Here is a 17,846-nt window from a genome sequence, read left to right on the forward strand (position 1 = left end):
TATTACCCACCATTTATAAGTAAATTATTTTAGCGCATGAGAGCTGAGGTTTATCATTTCAGAATAGTTCTCAAAAATATTCTATCAGCTCAAGAGCTATTTAATAATAATTGAGTGGTGCAGATTTAAATTTCATTTCTTTTCATTCGTTTGAGTTGGGGAGCCAAGAGATATTCATAAAACACTGATGATCAAACATGGGGGAAAGTTTAAGGACATTCAATGCAAAATTAATATTCTGTTGCCATATTTTTGCTTTGTTAAACAAATTTCATTTTATCATCACTTTGGAAGCAATGGTGGAAATGGGATCTTTAGAATATAGAAGGAAGGAATCAGTCAGTACTTTAATGATAGGCTTCTGGGGTCCTTGATTTGCTGGCAGCTGTGGTTTCCCTATTTTAATTTATTAAATGACTGATCTTATTTTGAAAAGTGCCTTTGTTGAAATACTGCGGTATCCATAAATTCTGTGCACTGAAATGCCGTTTGTGATTATTCCACTGTTTAGTTTGCATTACCCTTTTTCAGCACGGCTCTGTTGTGAGTTAATTCATTGATTACATTTAGGAGAGAGACTGGGTCATCTTGGAAATTAGTCATTAGCTGCAACCTTGCTGAAGAGTGTGCTGTTAATCATTATTACCAGCTAATGCTGTTCTCCGAGTATGAGGCGGCTTGAAAAGGTGGTGGGTCTTGTAGTGAAGAACTAGGCCACTAGGTGGCAGAGGTGTTTTGCATTTCCACACTGTTATGAATGCAATTGGGGCAGAATGGTGGCTCTCACCTAGAAACGTTCATAAAGAAGCCACTTCTGGTTTGCCTCAGCAAACATTTCATTCAATCTGTTCAGATGTTGAGTTACACAAAATAAATTAATCGGAGGCAAGCTGAACAAAACTATGTACATTAAGGTTTTTTTATATTTAAAAAAAAAGTAGGGGTTCTCATGAATAAGTACATTTTTAACTGTTTAGTCTTTTTAAAGCACAAAAGCTTGAAACCTGGAAATTAAATTTAAACCCAGTGGATAGGGAAATTTACGAAGATGGTAGGTAATCAGTTGCCTCGTCATGACCCTCGGGGAAAGAAACCTACTGCCGCGATGTGGTCTGACCTACTTGTGACTCCAGTCCAACACAGCTGACATCGACTGAGTTGGGAGCCTTGCCCTCCCGCAGGGCGATGGTGGGAGTTGGGTAGACCCCGTCTCACCTGTTGTATTGGATGGGGTGGGGGGGAAAGTGGAGGGAGGTGTGGTTTGCTGGTGGCAGGAGGAAGGAGTTGCAATCCCCCTGTTTGGAGTGCATTGAAATTCTGGCCTAACTGAGGGGCAAGCTCCATTTAAATTCTAATTTCTTAAAACAGTTGATGCAGGAGTGGCATATTGTTTAATCTGAGAAGAGATTGAGCTATTTCTGAGCGCTGTAGTACTGTGTTTTAGGCTGTATTGGGGTAACTTTCGAAGACAGAAATGGTTTGAGACTGCCCTCCGGTCAGTACTATAATTCCTGAAGATTTCTCCGGTAGCTCCACGTACCGTTTGCAGAAATTTGAGGGAGGAGACTGCATGATTATCTGGATGTTGTCCCCTCTAGCTGCAAGATGGCTCAGGATTTTATTTTTACAAGGGCCTAACAACAAATGATCTCTGTGCACTGAAATGTCTTGACAAAACATCAGCAAGTTAGGGTCGGTTCATGGAGTATTTTGTCTTCACAGGGCACGCTCATTCAGCACCTGAAGGAGCACATTCTCCATGGCAACGTGAGCAGCAGTGATGTCATTATCTACTACTCTTCAGTAAGTGCAGATTGTTGTGTGCATGAATAATGCACGGTACAGGAAAGATTTATCACCTTCTCGTTGTTGAAGAACAAATGAACCTCTACGGTTGTCAAAAGCCAGTCATTTAATTTGCATAACCTAGAGCAGCAAAGCTCTTTCTGCAAAACTAAGATGACTGTACTTCAATTTGTTTTCATTTCAGGTGAAAAAAAATTTAAACTGACCATGAAATTGAAAAGGTGGGGTGTCTTGAGTGTTATGGAGCCGGCTTAGTGATATTGTAACTTGGTCCCAGCGAGTGTTATGTCATTTCGGTTATTCTTGCAGTGGGAATTGTAATGGTACAAGTCACTTCCAAATAAATTAAAATTGGAGTGGGGAGGGAGGGAGGAGAGGGGCTTGTTTTGCTGTTGTTTTGTTGTATTCTGTGTTGTTCTGCGGGATGCTGTGGCCATGTTGTGTTGGTGCTGGGATGTGTGGTGGATGCTTGTGGCTTGCCCCCAGCACATGCTTGGGTGCTTGGTTGTGAATGCAAAGGGGCACATTTCACTATGTTAACGTGTACATGTGATGAATACATCTAAAATCTGAAATTTGTCCTTGTTTCTGTTGTGGGTCCTGGATAACTGCTCTTTTCCCTCCTTCAAAAATGGTTGTCGTTCACCATGCTTCCCCTGAAATTTTGTGCTTCCGTAACATCACTCCTTTACCTTGGCTAACTCTGAGATTCTTCCTAGTGAAGGAATTGTCCAATTGCATATTAGCTTAGGAGGCTCTGATGTGGATTTCCTTTGGAGATTGGATGACTTGAGAAAGACTTGCCCACTTGAGTATCTTCTCTGTCATTGTTTCTTCTTGCTGTGTGCGTTCCATTTATGCTGCTCCTGTGTTTCTTTTATTCCTCGTACTTCTCCCTTTCCCGTTCACTATTCCCAAGTTCCTGTTTCCAGCCACCAAGGTGACACTGTTTCCCCTCCAGGAGAACAGTTACCCATTAAAGAAGTCCAGGTGTCCTTCAACTCATTTCCTTATGTAGTTCAATGAAGTAATTTCTTTCTGAAATATAATAGCATTAGCTTTACAGACCTTGCCCATTCCTTTCAGGGTAACTCAGTGTTTATCACAGCCGATAATGGAATATTTTGAAGAGAATCAGATTTAGTATCAATGGCATATGTCGTGAAAATAGCTAACTTTGCTGCAGCAGTACAATGCAATACATGATAAATATAGAAAAAACCTGAATTGCATTAAGTATATATATAGTATACATGTGCTAAATATGTCATGAAATGGTGTTTGTGGGTTCAATGTCCATTTAGAGATCATGCAGCGGGGGGAAGAAGCTGTTTCTGAATCGCTGAATGTGTGCCTTCAGGCTTCTGTACCTCCTTCCTGATGGTAACAATGAGAAGAGGACATGTCCTGGGTGGTGGGGGTCTTTAATGGTGGATGCCGCCTTTCTGAGGCACTACTTCTTGAAGATTATCTTGGATAGTATGGAGGCTAGTCCCCATGACGGAGCTGACTAATTTTATAGCTCTCGATCCTTTGCAGTAGCCACCACCTCTCATACCAGGCGGTGATGTGGCCAGTCAGAATACTCCTCATGGTACATCTGTAGAAGTTTTCAAGTGTTTTAGGTGACAAACCAAATCTCCTCAAACTCCTGATGGAAATATAGCTGCTTTTCCTGCCTTTATAGCTGTGTTGGTGTGTTGGGACCAGATTAGATCCTTGGAGATCTTGACCCCCAGGAACTTGAAATTGCTCACTCTCTTCACTTCTGATCCCTGAGGAAGTCCAGAATCAGCTCTTTTGTCTTACTGAGTGCAGGGTAGTTGCTGTGACACCACTCAACCAGCTGGTATATCTCGCTCCCGTGCGCCCTCTCATCACCATCTGAGGTTCTGGCAACAATGGTGGTTGTATCATCAGCAAATTTATTCGCTGTATGACACATGGAAGCCAATTTGTCCAGGGTGCTGGTATCACTCAACAGGTCAGGCAGCATCTGTGGAGAGAAAAATGATTCTAATGTTTCAGGTCTTGAGACCTTTTGACAGAGTCATAAGAGCAACATGACCATATAAGCTGCTTCAGAAATGTTGACTGGGGGAAAGCAATTAGTTAACTTAGAAACATAGAAAACCTACATTACAATACAGGTCTTTTGGCCTACAATGCTATGCCGAACGTGTACTTACTTTAGAAATTACCTAGCCTTCTATTTTTCTAAGCTCCATGTACCTATCCAGGAGTCCCTTTAAAAGACCCTATCGTATCCGCCTCCACCACTGGCTGCCCATTCCACGCACTCACCACTCTGTGCGTAAAAAAACAAAACAACAACAACAACTTACCCCTGACATCTCCTCTGTACCTACTTCCAAGCACCTTCTAAGACACCGGGGGATTCCTCTCCTGTGTTCCCAGATGGTGTCAGGAGTAAAGGTACATTATTACGGCAGCACATTATCCAAGAGGATGGGAAATCAGACTGGTGAAAGATAGCCATTTTGAAGGAGGAAACAGTAATATTCAATAACTTCCAGTCGACAACAGAAGCAAGACCAAACGTTAACACTGAACTGTAAGATCGCTACCTGACATTTGAGTAAAATTGTGTGTCTTTTCCTGATTCTGTTCTCTAGACTGGCTGGATGATGTGGAACTGGCTCATATCAGCTCTTGCTACAGGAGCCTCTGTTGTCCTGTACGATGGATCCCCTCTGATTCCCTCTCCGAATGTACTGTGGGATTTAGTGGACAAACTTGGGTGAGACATTGTTATGTACTTCTTGGATCACAGGAACATGGTTGAAATTCAGTACTGAAGAAAAGGCAAAACATTTTTTTTAAAGTGAAAATTGGGGGAGCGGGGAGCAGCAGATACTGGAATTCTGAAATAAATACAGTGAAAACGTGCAGCAGTTTGGACAGTGTATATGGAAAGAGAAAATGAGTTAATACTTTAGGTATGAGACCCTCCACGAGAATGGCTTCCCACTGACCCAGGTGTGCCCAGAATTTCTATTTTTCTGAAGGAGTGTTTAATAATTTAATAACATTTAATATTTTAATAATTTAATTTTAAAGATGTTGCAGATACTTTTATATGGGTTTTTGCATTCAGTACTAGAAATTTTTAGTACCTTTAAATTTGAATCTAATAAATCTCTCTAGTCATTTATGGTATCTGTAGTACTGGTTTCAGATTTAATATGTATCAAAATGGATCTTCAATGAAAATATGACATGCACGTAAATAGTATTCATATGAAAACTTAATATTTATTTTTTAAACTTACCCCAGTACTCGCTCATCCAAATATTCCAAAAACTAATTGGTAGTTATAGCGGTTATTCAGCTCTGGATCAACCTTGTTTTGAATGAGATGTACAGAAAAAAATTGATCATTATGAATGATTTGTGATAGGTTTTTGTATTGGCAGTCTAATGTGGTGGAAACAAGGTTTTACTTGTCAATATTTTGTCATCTTCAATGTGGGCAGAGTAGTAACACTCTCTGATATTGGCAATATATCAGGTTCTTTGGGTAAGGCTTTGGGTATTTGTGCTCATAGATTGCCACAGCACAGAAACAGGCCCTTTGGGCCATCTAATCTGTGTTGGACTGGTATTCTGCTTAGTCCGATTGATTTGCACCTGGACTATAGCCCTCAATGTAGCCCTTCCAGCTATGTTATATAGTTATCTAAACTTCTGTTAGATATTTCGGTTAAATCAGCATCCACCACGTCCGTTGGCACCTCCTTCCACACCTGCACCGCCCTCAAGAGGGAAGAAGTTCCTCCTCGGTTCCCACTGGAGGTTTGCAGTTCATTAGGGAATTGCATTGACTTTATTACTTAAATCCTTCACATACATGAGTAAAAATCTTTACGTTACGTCTCCGTCTAAATGCTCAATGTGCAATTTATAGTAATCTGTAATAAATACTGGACAGTCAATAAAACATAGAAATATAATTGTATCAGCGTGAATTAATCAGTCTGATGGCCTGGTGGAAGAAGCTGTCCTGGAGCCTGTTGGTCCTGGCTTTTATGCTGCGGTACCGTTTCCCGGATGGTAGCAGCTGGAATAGATTGTGGTTAGGGTGACTCGGGTCCCCAGTGATCCTTCAGGCCTTTTTTACAGAAGGTGGAATAAAAAAGAATGACTTTACGTATGATTACTTGTAACTTTGGGTTATAGCTTTTTTTTAAAAGGAGGAAGTATAGTGTATTCTGGTTAATTGAGCCCTCGGTTAATCGGGGCAGCTACTTATTTGGGACAACTCTTAAAGAACAAAAACTAATGGACAAAATAGCCAGGATTCCCTTCGTTTATTTGGGACACTGTGTTGCTTAATTGGGACAGGAGAACTACTGAACAGTTTCTGACTAGTTGCTTGCACTTTTGTGGCCTTTAGAGCAAACAGTTTTTCAATAGTGTCAGTGGCATGTGTTTCTGTTCAAAAAGCAGTGATTTTTGTCACTGATTGTTAGTGAGAATTAAGCAGCAAGGCAATTCAGAATTGTTTTGCTCACTGCGATTTCAAGCATTCAGGCATCGCAATGCCAGAAATCGCCCCTCTCCTGGGAAGATGGCAATGCACTTGGACCCCGTGGCCACTCTGGGTCCAATCAAAGGTGCGTTTGTTCATCTTGTAGGTCTTTTTTACGATCGCAAGCCACTGCTGGATACTAAGATGACCAAATACCGCAGGACTATCCCATCAGCGAATTCCTCGATAGCGATGGAGCTAGGCTTATTACATACCATCGGACTTGTGTACTGTTGTGCCAAGGAGGAATGATTTCTTATCCAAAGAATGAGAAGGAATTTCTTTATTGTGATTGCACGTCTGGGTCGCTGGCTTATTGGTGAGACCGACTGTGGGGGAGCTATGTTGCCTCAACTATACACTCAGTGCTGCCCTCTGGTGTTCGCTTGGTGGAAGAGCATACTGGACCAAGCCAATTTACCATCAATCTAGTCATGCCATACAGGGACTTGGGCTATATTACTATATTTTCCTCTGTGACTGTTTTACCAAAATTGTAATGACACGTGCCAGTTATGCTATGTGCAGTGTGCTGTATGCAGTATGCAGTTGGTAATGTGCATTGCACGTTGGCCCCAAAGGAATGGCATTTCATTTGGCTGTATTTGGGTATGGTTAAATGTTAATTAAGCTTAAGCTTTAAGCTTTAAACTTGAAACAATTTCACTCCTTCAGCAAGTTAGCAACTAAGAAGAATTTGAAGGTATCGACGATTGTCTTGAATGTTATAATGAAAATGAAGATTTGGAGGATGCAATCATTGTAAAATTGTATGACAGCAATCTCCACTGGGCATTTGCGCTGATTTTGTTCATTTTCAGTCAATTAGAGGAAAGTTGCAGATGAATTCCTCCGTCGATAACTATTAGGAACTAGCACACAGTTTTACAGTATTATAGTAATATTGGTAGTATTCTACTTTGTTCTGTATTTCATTTAAATACATAACCTGTTATTCAGTTAAATGGTAGTTTGTCTTTTATATATATTTTTAACTATTTCCATGAAACTTTGGCTAAGTGGGGCAGTTGATTAATTGGGCCAAAGTGTTTTGGTCCCGATGTGTCTCAATTATCTGAAATTCACTATGTTCCCTGCACTTTTTGATCAATTTGAACAGATGTTTTTTTTATTCACTGTTGTATATTATGTATTTGACATTACTTCTGTTTGAAGGAACTTCAGTTAAATCCAGTTAACTCCTGTAAAACAGTTAAGTTGGCTCTGAGGAGGCGAGCAGAGGGTGGTGGTTGCAGGTTGTTTCTGGGGTTGGATGCCAGTGTCTAGTGGGGAGCCGCAGGGACTGGCATTGGAGCTCCTGTCATTCATTATTTCTGCAGATGATTTGGATGCACGCACGTTTTTTTCAGTACGTTTGCGGATGTCATGAACTTGGAGGTGTTGTTAGTGACTTGTACAATGAATGGTATGGCACTAGGGAATGCAATAGAACAGAGAGACCTAGGATTATTCTTTGCAAACCTCAGAATATTTTATGTAAAATTCATTAAAAGCAGCGCCACAAGTAGACATCGTGTTGAGAAGGGGACGTAGCATGCGGCCCTCATCAGTCAGGGCACCGAGTGTTGGGGTTGGGACATTAGGTTGCAATTGTACAAAACATTAGGGACGTTACACTTGGAGTATTGTGTTCCTGTTGGGAAAGATGTGGCTAAGATGGAAAACACTTGAGGGTGTTCCCCAGAGGAGAGAGCCTGAATTATAGGAAGAGTCCTCAGAACTTCGGAGAATGTGGGGTGACCTTATAGAAATGTTTAAAATAAAGAGGTGGATGGATAAGCTGGATGGTAATAGGCTTTTCCAAAGGTGGGGAGTCTAAAACAGGTGGTCACCGGTTTGGGGTGAGAGGAGAAAGATTTAAAGGGGACCCGAGGGCAACCTTTTCGTGCAGAGGGTGGTGAGGATATGGAATGAATTGGCTGAGGCAGACACAACCGTATCAACTAAGATGGGTACATAGAGGGGCAGCGAGCAGAGAAATAAGGGCCAAACACAGGAAACTGGGACCAGCTGAGTGGTCAACATGCACACATTGGGCTGAAGGGGCCTGCATCTGTGCTAGATTGCTCTATGACTCCAAACTCATTCCTGTTCCATATTGAGGTGAGTGTATCTCAGCCTAGGATGCATTTCTGGTGGCTTCACTTGTACAGTGGCCTAAAAACTACTGTCAGTGTCACACTGTCGAGTTTAGCTCTTGTCATTCTGTTTTGTAGGCGTTGGCAGTGGGAATGTTGGGGCACAATCGTTTTTACTTGGCAGAATTGCGGTAATGTCTGTCCGATAATTTAAAAATGAACTGTTGAGCAAATAGATTGTTTAACATGGTTCAAAGGTTCATTTATTGTCCAAGTATGCAACTCTGAGATTCGCCTTCTCCAGGTAGCCACAAAGCAAGGAAAACCAAGGAATTTGTTCAAAGAGAAACATCAAACCCACTCCCCCTGTACAAAAAAGAACAGTAGCATGATCCCCAACCCCTGAATTCCCCTCCCCTCACACAAAAAAACCGAACAAAACGTAGCTAAATTGGTGACTGAGTTTTCAGCGTTACAGTTTATTAGTACTTCTGATTATTAAAATTTTACCAATCACAATTTTGAGTCACCGGACTCAAGAGAATTACGAAGGATCTGGAGAGTCTTGTTCCAGAGGTAATGACGTAGAAGTGGTAACAGTCAGGCTCTTAATTTTGAATCAGTATTTTATATAAAAAAAGACGTGTAAATAGGTTACAAAAAACAACTGATTTCTGTTTTGACTTTTGCTGACACTTCCAAGTTAGTAAGCCAAAGTTTTTAAAAAAATCAGTTGAAAGTATATCTATTATCAAAGTACGTATCCATTATATAATTTTCATACAGTATCCTTTTAATTTGTTAATGTAGAAATAGCAGGGGCTCTGACAGAAATATTTCAAATGTCATTAGAAACGGGGATGGTGCCGGAGGATTGGCGTATTGCTCATGTTGTTCCATTGTTTAAAAAGGGTTCTAAGAGTAAACCTGGCAATTATCGGCCTGTGAGTTTGATGTCAGTGGTGGGTAAATTGATGGAAAGTATTCTTAGAGATGGTATATATAATTATCTGGATAGACAGGGTCTGATTAGGAACAGTCAACATGGATTTGTGCGTGAAAGGTCATGTTTGACGAATCTTATTGAGTTTTTTGATGAGGTTACTAAGAAAGTTGACGAGGGTAAAACGGTGAATGTTGTCCATATGGACTTCAGTAAGGCCTTTGACAAGGTTCCACACGGAAGGTTAGTTAGGAAGGTTCAATCGTTAGGCATTAATATGGAAGTAGTAAAATGGATTCAGCAGTGGCTGGATGGGAGATGCCGGAGAGTAGTGGTGGATAACTGTGTGTCAGATTGGAGGACGGTGTTTAGTGGTGTGCCTCAGGGATCTGTACTGGGTCCAATGTTGTTTGTAATATATATTAATGATCTGGATGATGGGGTGGTAAATTGGATTAGTAAGTATGCAGATGATACTAAGATAGGTAGTGTTGTGGATGATGAGGTAGGTTTTCAAAGCTTGCAGAGAAATTTAGGACAGTTAGAAGAGTGGGCTGAAAGATGGCAGATGGAGTTTAATGCTGAAAAATGTGAGGTGCTACATTTTGGTAGAACTAATCAAAATAGGACATACATGGTAAATGGTAGGGCATTAAAGAATGCTTTAGAACAGAGGGATCTTGGAATAATGGTGCATAGTTCCCTGAAGATGGAATCTCATGTGGATAGGGTGGTGAAGGAAGCTTTTGGTTTGCTGGCCTCTATTAATCAGAGCATTGAGTATAGGAGTTGGGATGTAATGTTGAATTTGTATAAGGCATTGGTAAGGCCAAATCTGGAGAATTGTGTACAGTTCTGGTCACTGAATTATAGGAAAGATGTCAATAAAATTGAGAGAGTACAGAGGAGGTTTACTAAAATGTTGCCTGGGTTTCATCTCCTAAGTTACAGAGAAAGGTTGAACAAGTTGGGTCTTTATTCTTTGGAGCGTAGAAGGTTGAGGGGGGACTTGATGGAGGTGTTTAAAATTATGAAGGGGATTGATAGTGTTGACGTGGTTAGACTTTTTCCATTGAGAGTGGGGAAGATTCAAACAAGAGGGCATGGGTTCAGAATTAGAGGACAAAAGTTTAGGGGTAACATGAGGGAGAACTTCTTTACTCAGAAAGCGATAGCTGTGTGGAATGAGCTTCCAGCAGAAGTGGTTGAGGCAGGTTCTATGTTGTCGTTTAAAGTTAAATTGGATAGATATATGGACAGGAAAGGAATGGAGGGTTATGGGCTGAGTGCAGGTCGGTGGGACTAGGTGAAAGTAAGAGTTCAGCATGGACTAGAAGGGCCGAGATGGCCTGTTTCCCTGCTGTAATTGTTATATGATTATATAACTTAGTGATGCCTAGAGACTTAACCTTCAGCAGTGTCCTTGTTGCACAGGAGCACAAAGTGGTTGGATTGTGGTGGGACGTCTGTAGGATAGAGCTGATTGAAAGTTGACTTCAATGAGCTTCATTCTACAGAAACAAACTTTGGAAAATTATTCAACTTATTCCAGCAAAGCAAAATGGTGAAAACCTTGAAAACTTTTGTGATGCATTTTGTGCTCTATTGAGACAGATGGAAGATCGATGTGCAATGTTTTTGTAATATTTTTTCACTACTAAGAATCATTGATATAATCATAAATTGGCCCTTATCCGATTTCTAGATTTAGGTTAGTTGCTCAAAAGAATTAACGTGGCAGACAAATAAAAGCAGTTTTCTTTGCTGCTCAGAGGAACAGGACATAGAAACTGAAATTTGTGTTTATTTTTTGCATTTAGTATATTGACATGAAGATATGTGAAGTGAAATAAAAACTAGAAGAATCTCTGTTTTAAAAGAAATGGTAGATTGATTTACTATTGTATGTACTGAGGTATAGTGGAAAACCTTACTTTGCATGCCATTCATATCAGTCAATCCTTACAGCAGTGCATTGAGGTAGGACAAGGGAAAACAGTGATAGAACAGAGAATAACGTGTTACAGAATTGGAATTGGTTTACTATTGTTACAAGTACTCAGCTAAAATAAATAGGCAATGCAAAAATAGAAATTAAAAAAAATAGTGAGGTAGCGTTCATGGGTTGAATGTCCATTTAGAAATCAGATCCTAGAGGGGAAGAAGCTGTTGCTGAATCGTTGAGTGTGTGCCTTCAGGCTCCTGTACCTCCTTCCTGATGGGTAGCAATGAGAAGAGGGCATGCCTTGGGTGATGGTGGGTGGTTCTTAATGATGGATACTGATTTTTTGAAGCGTCACTCCTTGAAGATGCCCTGTATACTACGGAGGCTAGTGCCCATGATGGAACTGACTTAAGTTTTCTTCGATCTGTGCAGTAGCCCCCCCCCCCCACCCCATAGCAGACGGCGACGCAGCCTGTTAGAATGCTCTCCACGGAATCAATAACAGAATGCAGAATAAAGTTTTAACAGCTGCAGAGAAAGTGCAGTACAGGTGCAAGATCATAACGGTGTAGACTGTGAGGTCAAGAGTGCATCTTATTGTACTAGGGAACTTTCAATAGTCTTATAACAGCAGGGTAGAAGCTGTCCTCGATCCTGGTGGTACATACTTACAGACTTCTGTATCATTGGGAAAGAGGCCAAGAGAAAACGTCTGGGGTGATTGTGCTGGCTGCTTTAGAGACAGCAAGAGGTGCTGACAAAGTCACATTGGATAAAAGGACTCATAGGATAGAAAACAAAATCTAAACCCTGTAAGAGGTCACTGCTTGTAAGTACCTTACAGGATTTTTAAAAAATAAAATATTCTGTTCTCAAATGAAGTAGACATCTCTGTATGAAAGCCTAATTAAAGTAATTAAGCTTTTTTTTGACGATTTTGATATTTGCACAGTTTGCTCACAGTTAACCGTTCCTGATATTTACAGTTTACATTTACTGTTCTATAGATGTGCTAAGTACACCCGCAGAATAAAGAATCTCAGGGTTGTGTGTGGCGACATGTATGTGCTCTGATAACAAATTTTACTTTGAACTTTGAGATAACTAGCGTGTCAGTCAAAGCAGGAATGCTGGCCACCGTCAAAATCGGTAATTCTAGTAATTCTCTGATTACTAGAGCACAATACAGGCTCTTCGGCCTACAATGTTGTGCCGATCTTTTAACCTACTCTAAGATCCATCTAACCCTTCCCTCCTGCATAGTCCTCCACTTATCTATCGTCCATATTCCTGTCTAAGTTTCTTAAATGTCCCTGAGGTACTAGATTTTCAACTGGGTTAATGATCTGGGTAAAACCAAATCTGACTAGTTCTTTTATGCCTGAAATTATTTGCTGAGATTACATGTTGACACCATTCCTATCCTGGGAAGTGACAGATTAGTTAAAGACATGCACAATACTGTATATTATGTCCTTTATCACTTAATACTACTGAGCTAATACGAAGCTGAGTACTCTATTTCTGTTTCCAACCACCTTCCTATTTTAACTAATACACAGAGCTATGCAAAAGTCTTGGGCATCCTAGTTAAATATATGTGCCTAAGACTTTTGCACAGTACTGGACATAGATGCTGAAGTTCGGAAACTTTATGGTATGTGTCCTCTGAGACATTGGCTTATGTGGTACTGCTCACAAAACGTCAGGCCAGTTGAATCTGTGGAATTCATTGCCACAGACGGCGGTTTTCAGAACTCTGATTACCTTTTTTATTGCTGTTTTTGAGAGTTTGATGGGGGCAATCGAAGCGGACTGGGGCGCCTTAGCTAAGAATGGCCCCATGATCTGCATTGGCTGGTGCCTCAGCATGGAGCTGAATTAAAATTGGTGTTTGATATTCTATGTGTTGTTTGCTCACCTCTTGACGTTTGCACAGTTTGCTCTTTCTTTCCTGCGTGTTAGATGTTTGATGTTTTTCCTGAACGGGTTCCATAGGGTTTCTTTGTTTCGTGACTGTCTGCAGGAGGAAAATCTATGAGTTGTATTCTGCATACATACTTCGATTATAAATATACTTTGTATCTTTGAAAGGGTTAATGAGATACCCATGACGGACTGGCAGAACAGATTTGATGGGCTGAATGGCCTAAACCTCCTCTAACTGTGTGTCTTCTGGTCTTATGGCATATATCTAGGAAACTCTTATCAGTGAGATCTCGATCAAGCTTTAGAGATTTTTATCTTCTCGCTGATCATTTACAGATTAATCAAGATGGTCAGGGTTGGTAAATAGGGAAGATTACGAAAGTTCAGATTTGGTAGCTGAATAGCACAAAGAACGTGGCATAAATTTCACTATAATTCTAAATGTTGGCATATCCATTGTCTAGAGCCTCCACAGATATGCAAAATGCTCAGCCGTTTGAGGGGAAAATTGTAACACATGTTAATTGCTAACTTTTGACATCTCACCACAGTTTTTATATTTTAAAGCAGTATTCTCTTTCAAAGTAATGTGATGTACTGCCTTCAGGCAGATTGATTTTCAGCCTCCATGAGCTGGGAAACATTTTTCAAAGTCACAGATCTGACTAAAGCTTGATACTTTAAGGCAAGCTTGATCGGGTAGTTTATACCGTGTGGCAAAGGTTGTCCCTTGTTCCCTTCTGACATTTTCGCTCCTTTGATGACAAACAAACACAAAAGTAAAGTATAAAGGAGCAAAGCCTGACTTTCATACAATGGAATATTCTTCTTAAGAAGTGTTTCTTACAATAAAATGGCAGCAACACTGGGTTAACATGTCTAGTTTCTTTGTTTACAGAACTGCAGTCTCTTTCTACTTTATGTTAGAACCCAGATTTCATCAGCAGAGGAAATAAAAAAGTCTGTAGTTGCTAAAATTTGGAGGGGGAAACACAATCTGGTGGAGGAACTCCCATTTTAAGCTGAAAGGTGGACCATTCATTTGCTTCCACAGATGCTGCTTGACCTGCTGAGTTTCTCCAGCAGTTTGCTTTTTGACCAGTAGAGGGCAGTCTCACCTCATTTACCAACTGAGCATGTTCAGTACAGCATTTTCAAGGCATCATGACATTATAAAGAGTTCAGAACCTAAAGGCATTCCACACCCATTTACAGGGCTCAGAAATTACTGGGAAAACATTCCTGCATTAAGCTTTAATCATTTATCCCTTGAAGAGAAACTGGGGAATATTAGAGAAAAAAAATCAGTCAATTTAACATGAGCCCTGCTGAGAGTTTCTGGATTTTATCGCACAGTGTGTATTAAAAGTACCTAGAATGCTTGGAACAAATGCAAATATGAAATGGTGCCGAACTGAATAGGAAGCAGGCTGTTAGGGGCACATATAGGGGTGTGGAGCGGAAGATCCCAGAGTCATTTGGACTTTATGCAGCAGTTTTTAAAAAGTGAGTGGGGCTTGTCGGGACTTGTCTGCGCAGCGGGAGATTGCTTGGGTTAATAGTAACTTAGCAGGGACCAATAAGAAAGGAGGTTTAAGCGGAGTGGCCATTGTTGGAGCGGGCAGTGTTAGAATGGTCAGGCTTGGGTGAGAACAGGCAAAGGCTAGAACTTAAGTTTGAGAAGTTAGAGGTGTAGCAAGTGCAGGCAGGATGGTAGTTCAGGAAGTGGAATGCTTCTCCGGTGAGGTGTGGGATTTCAGGGCACATAAGAGTGCGCCCAACTTCAGCGCCTGACTGACAAGGTCAAGGAACTGGAGATGGAGCTGGCTGTGCTCAGGGCCACCCAATGAAAACTTCCATTGATGACACTTTTACTGAGGTTGTCACACCCAGAGTGCAGGCTTTAGAAAGTAGATGGGTGACCACCAGCCGAAGTAAGTATGCAGTCAGTGCAGTGTTCCCCTGTGGCTGTTGCCCTCTGCAACAAGCATGTCCCTTTGGAAACTATGGCGGGGAATGACCTACCAGGGCACCAGTGGCTTTGTGGCTGCCTCTGAGGCTCAGTGGAGAAGAGTAAAGTCAGGCAGAGTGGTAGTGATAGGAAACGTGATCGGGCAATGGACAAGAGATTCTGCGGCCGGGTAAGAGAAGTCAGGATGGTGTGTCGCCTCCCAGGTGCGAGGGTCCAGGATAACTCGGAGCAGCTGCAGATATCAAGGGGGAGGTGAGCAGCCAAAGGTTGTGGTACACTTTGGCACCATTGTCATGGGTAGAAAGGGGGAAAGGAGGTCCTGTGCAGTGAGTAAAGGGAGTTAGGGAAAAGGCTGAAGAACAGAGCCTCCAAGGTAGTCATCTCTGGATTACATCTAATGCCTTATGCTAATCAGGGCAGGAATAGAATGATGATACGGATGAACGAGTGGTTGAGGAAGTGGTACAGCAGGCAGGTTATCAGATTTCTGGATCATTGGGATTTCCTCTTGGTATGACCTGTACAAAAAGGACAGGTTATACCTGAACCCTGAGACCAATAGCCTTGTTTGTAGTTTGGGTAGAGCTGTTGGGGAGGGTTTCAAATAAATCGGCGGGGGATGGGAACTGGAGTGACAGGGCTGAGTCGATGCAGTGTGTAGTGAGGCTCTGAGGAAAGACAGGCAGATGAAAGGGTATAATTGGAGTCAGTGGGATGAATTGAAGCGTAACATGGGGTCAGAATCGAAAAGGGTGATGAAGACAGGACTGAAGGTGTTATATTTGAATGCGCGCACTATACGGAGTAAGGTAGATGAACTTGTAGCGCAGTTGCATATTGACAGTTATGTCATTGTGGCTGAATGAAGCTCATAGTTTGGAGTCAAGCATGCACCTTGTATTGAAAGGACAGGCAGGTAAGCAGAGGGAGTGGGGTGGCTGTGTTGGTAAAAAGTGAAATCAACTCTTTAGAAAGAGGTGACATAGAATTGGAAGATGTAGCATCCTTATGGGTAGAGTTAAGAAACTGCAAGGGTAAAAGGATCCTGAACAGTACCAGGATTCAACGGGAAATAAAAAAGGGATGTGATGAGGGGAATGTTATGATAGTAATGGGGTATTTCAATATGCAGGTCAATTGGGAAAATCAGATGGGTGCTGCACCCCAAGAGAGGGAATTTGTAGAATGCCTATGAAATGGCTTTTTAGAGCAACTTCTGGTCAAGGCTGCTAGGGGAAAAGCATTTCTGGATTGGGTATTGTGCAATGAACCAAATTTGATTAGGGAGCTTAAGGTAAGGACACCCAAAGGAGGCAGTGGTCATAACATGACAGAATTCACCCTGCATTTTGAGAGGGAGAAGGTAAAATCAGATGTTTCTGTATTACCATGGAGTAAAGAGAATGACAGAGTCATGAGAGAGGAGCTGGCTGAAGTTGATTGGAGGGGATTCTATCAGGAATGACAGCAGAACAGCAATGGCTGGAGTTTCTGGGAGTAGTTCGGAAGGTGCAGGATCGATACGTGTCAAAGATGAAATGCTCTGTGGCAGCCATGGCCAACAAGGGAAGTCAATGACAGCATAAAAGCAAAAGAGAGGGCATACAATATAGCAAAAATTGGTGGGAAGTTAGAAGATTGGGGAGCTTTTGAAAACCAACAGAAGGCAACTAAAAAACCACAAGGAGAGAAAAGATTGAACGTGAAGGTAAGCGAGCCAATAATATCAAAGAGAGTATCAAATGTTTTTATTTCCAGATATAAGGCATTGGTCAGACTGCACTTGGAGTATTCTGAGCAGTTTTGTAAGAAAAACCGTGTTGGCCTTGGAGAGGGTCTAGAGCAGATTCATGTGATTTATTCAGGAAATGAAAGGGTCAATGTATGAGGAGCATTTGATGGGTCTGAGCCTTGGAAAAATGGGGGGGGGCGGGGTGCATCTCACTGAAACCTATCGACTATTGAAGGGCCGAAAGGGTGGGTGTGGAGAGGATGTTTCCTGTAGTGGGTGAGCCCAGGACCAGAGGGCACAGCCTCTGAATAGCAAATTCCAAAATCTAAACATCAATTGATGCTTTACAGTCAATGAAGCATCGTAGATGTATAGTTCATGTTACAGTACAAATAGTCAAAATATATATATGTACACAAATTACTGATAATTACATTAGGAGAATGAGGTTAGGAGGGAAATGGATCAGCCATGGTGAAATGGCAGAGTAGGCTCGATGGGCGGAATGGCCTAATTCTGCTCCTATGTCTTATGGTCTACAAGCCTGATAAAAATAAAAACTGCTGTCACTATCCGTAGAATGAGAAACAATTAGTATATTGGGCCAAAGACCTATCCTTGGAAGTGTGAGTGATTAAAAAGGCCATTCCTGATGAAGGATCTTTTTCCAGCATTTCCTGTTTTTATTTCCGATTTTCGGCATCTGCAGCTTTTTTTTTGCACTTGTTTTATGTCTGAGTTGGAGTGGGAGATTTTCAGTAATTTTAGTCATTTGGAAATACTTAACAATTAATTTCCTCTGGGTTCTGCTGCCTTAACGGTTGTCTCCAAGTTATGACATTCTTTCTGATTTTAACTGTAACTGAC

The 17,846-nt window shown here is 41.4% G+C and overlaps 1 protein-coding gene across 1 annotated transcript in view; it reads left to right on the forward strand.

Moving 5' to 3' along the window:
- aacs (acetoacetyl-CoA synthetase) overlaps positions 1 to 17,846 on the forward strand; it is a 145,569-nt gene that overhangs the window by 83,170 nt on the left and 44,553 nt on the right. The window contains exons 9-10 of the mRNA XM_072247997.1: positions 1,723 to 1,803; positions 4,443 to 4,567. Of these exons, the coding sequence (XP_072104098.1) occupies positions 1,723 to 1,803; positions 4,443 to 4,567 (206 nt within the window). The remainder of the gene's footprint in view (positions 1 to 1,722; positions 1,804 to 4,442; positions 4,568 to 17,846) is intronic.

Source organism: Mobula birostris, chromosome 31, assembly GCF_030028105.1.
Source record: "Mobula birostris isolate sMobBir1 chromosome 31, sMobBir1.hap1, whole genome shotgun sequence".
NCBI classification, from domain to species: Eukaryota; Metazoa; Chordata; class Chondrichthyes; order Myliobatiformes; family Myliobatidae; genus Mobula; species Mobula birostris.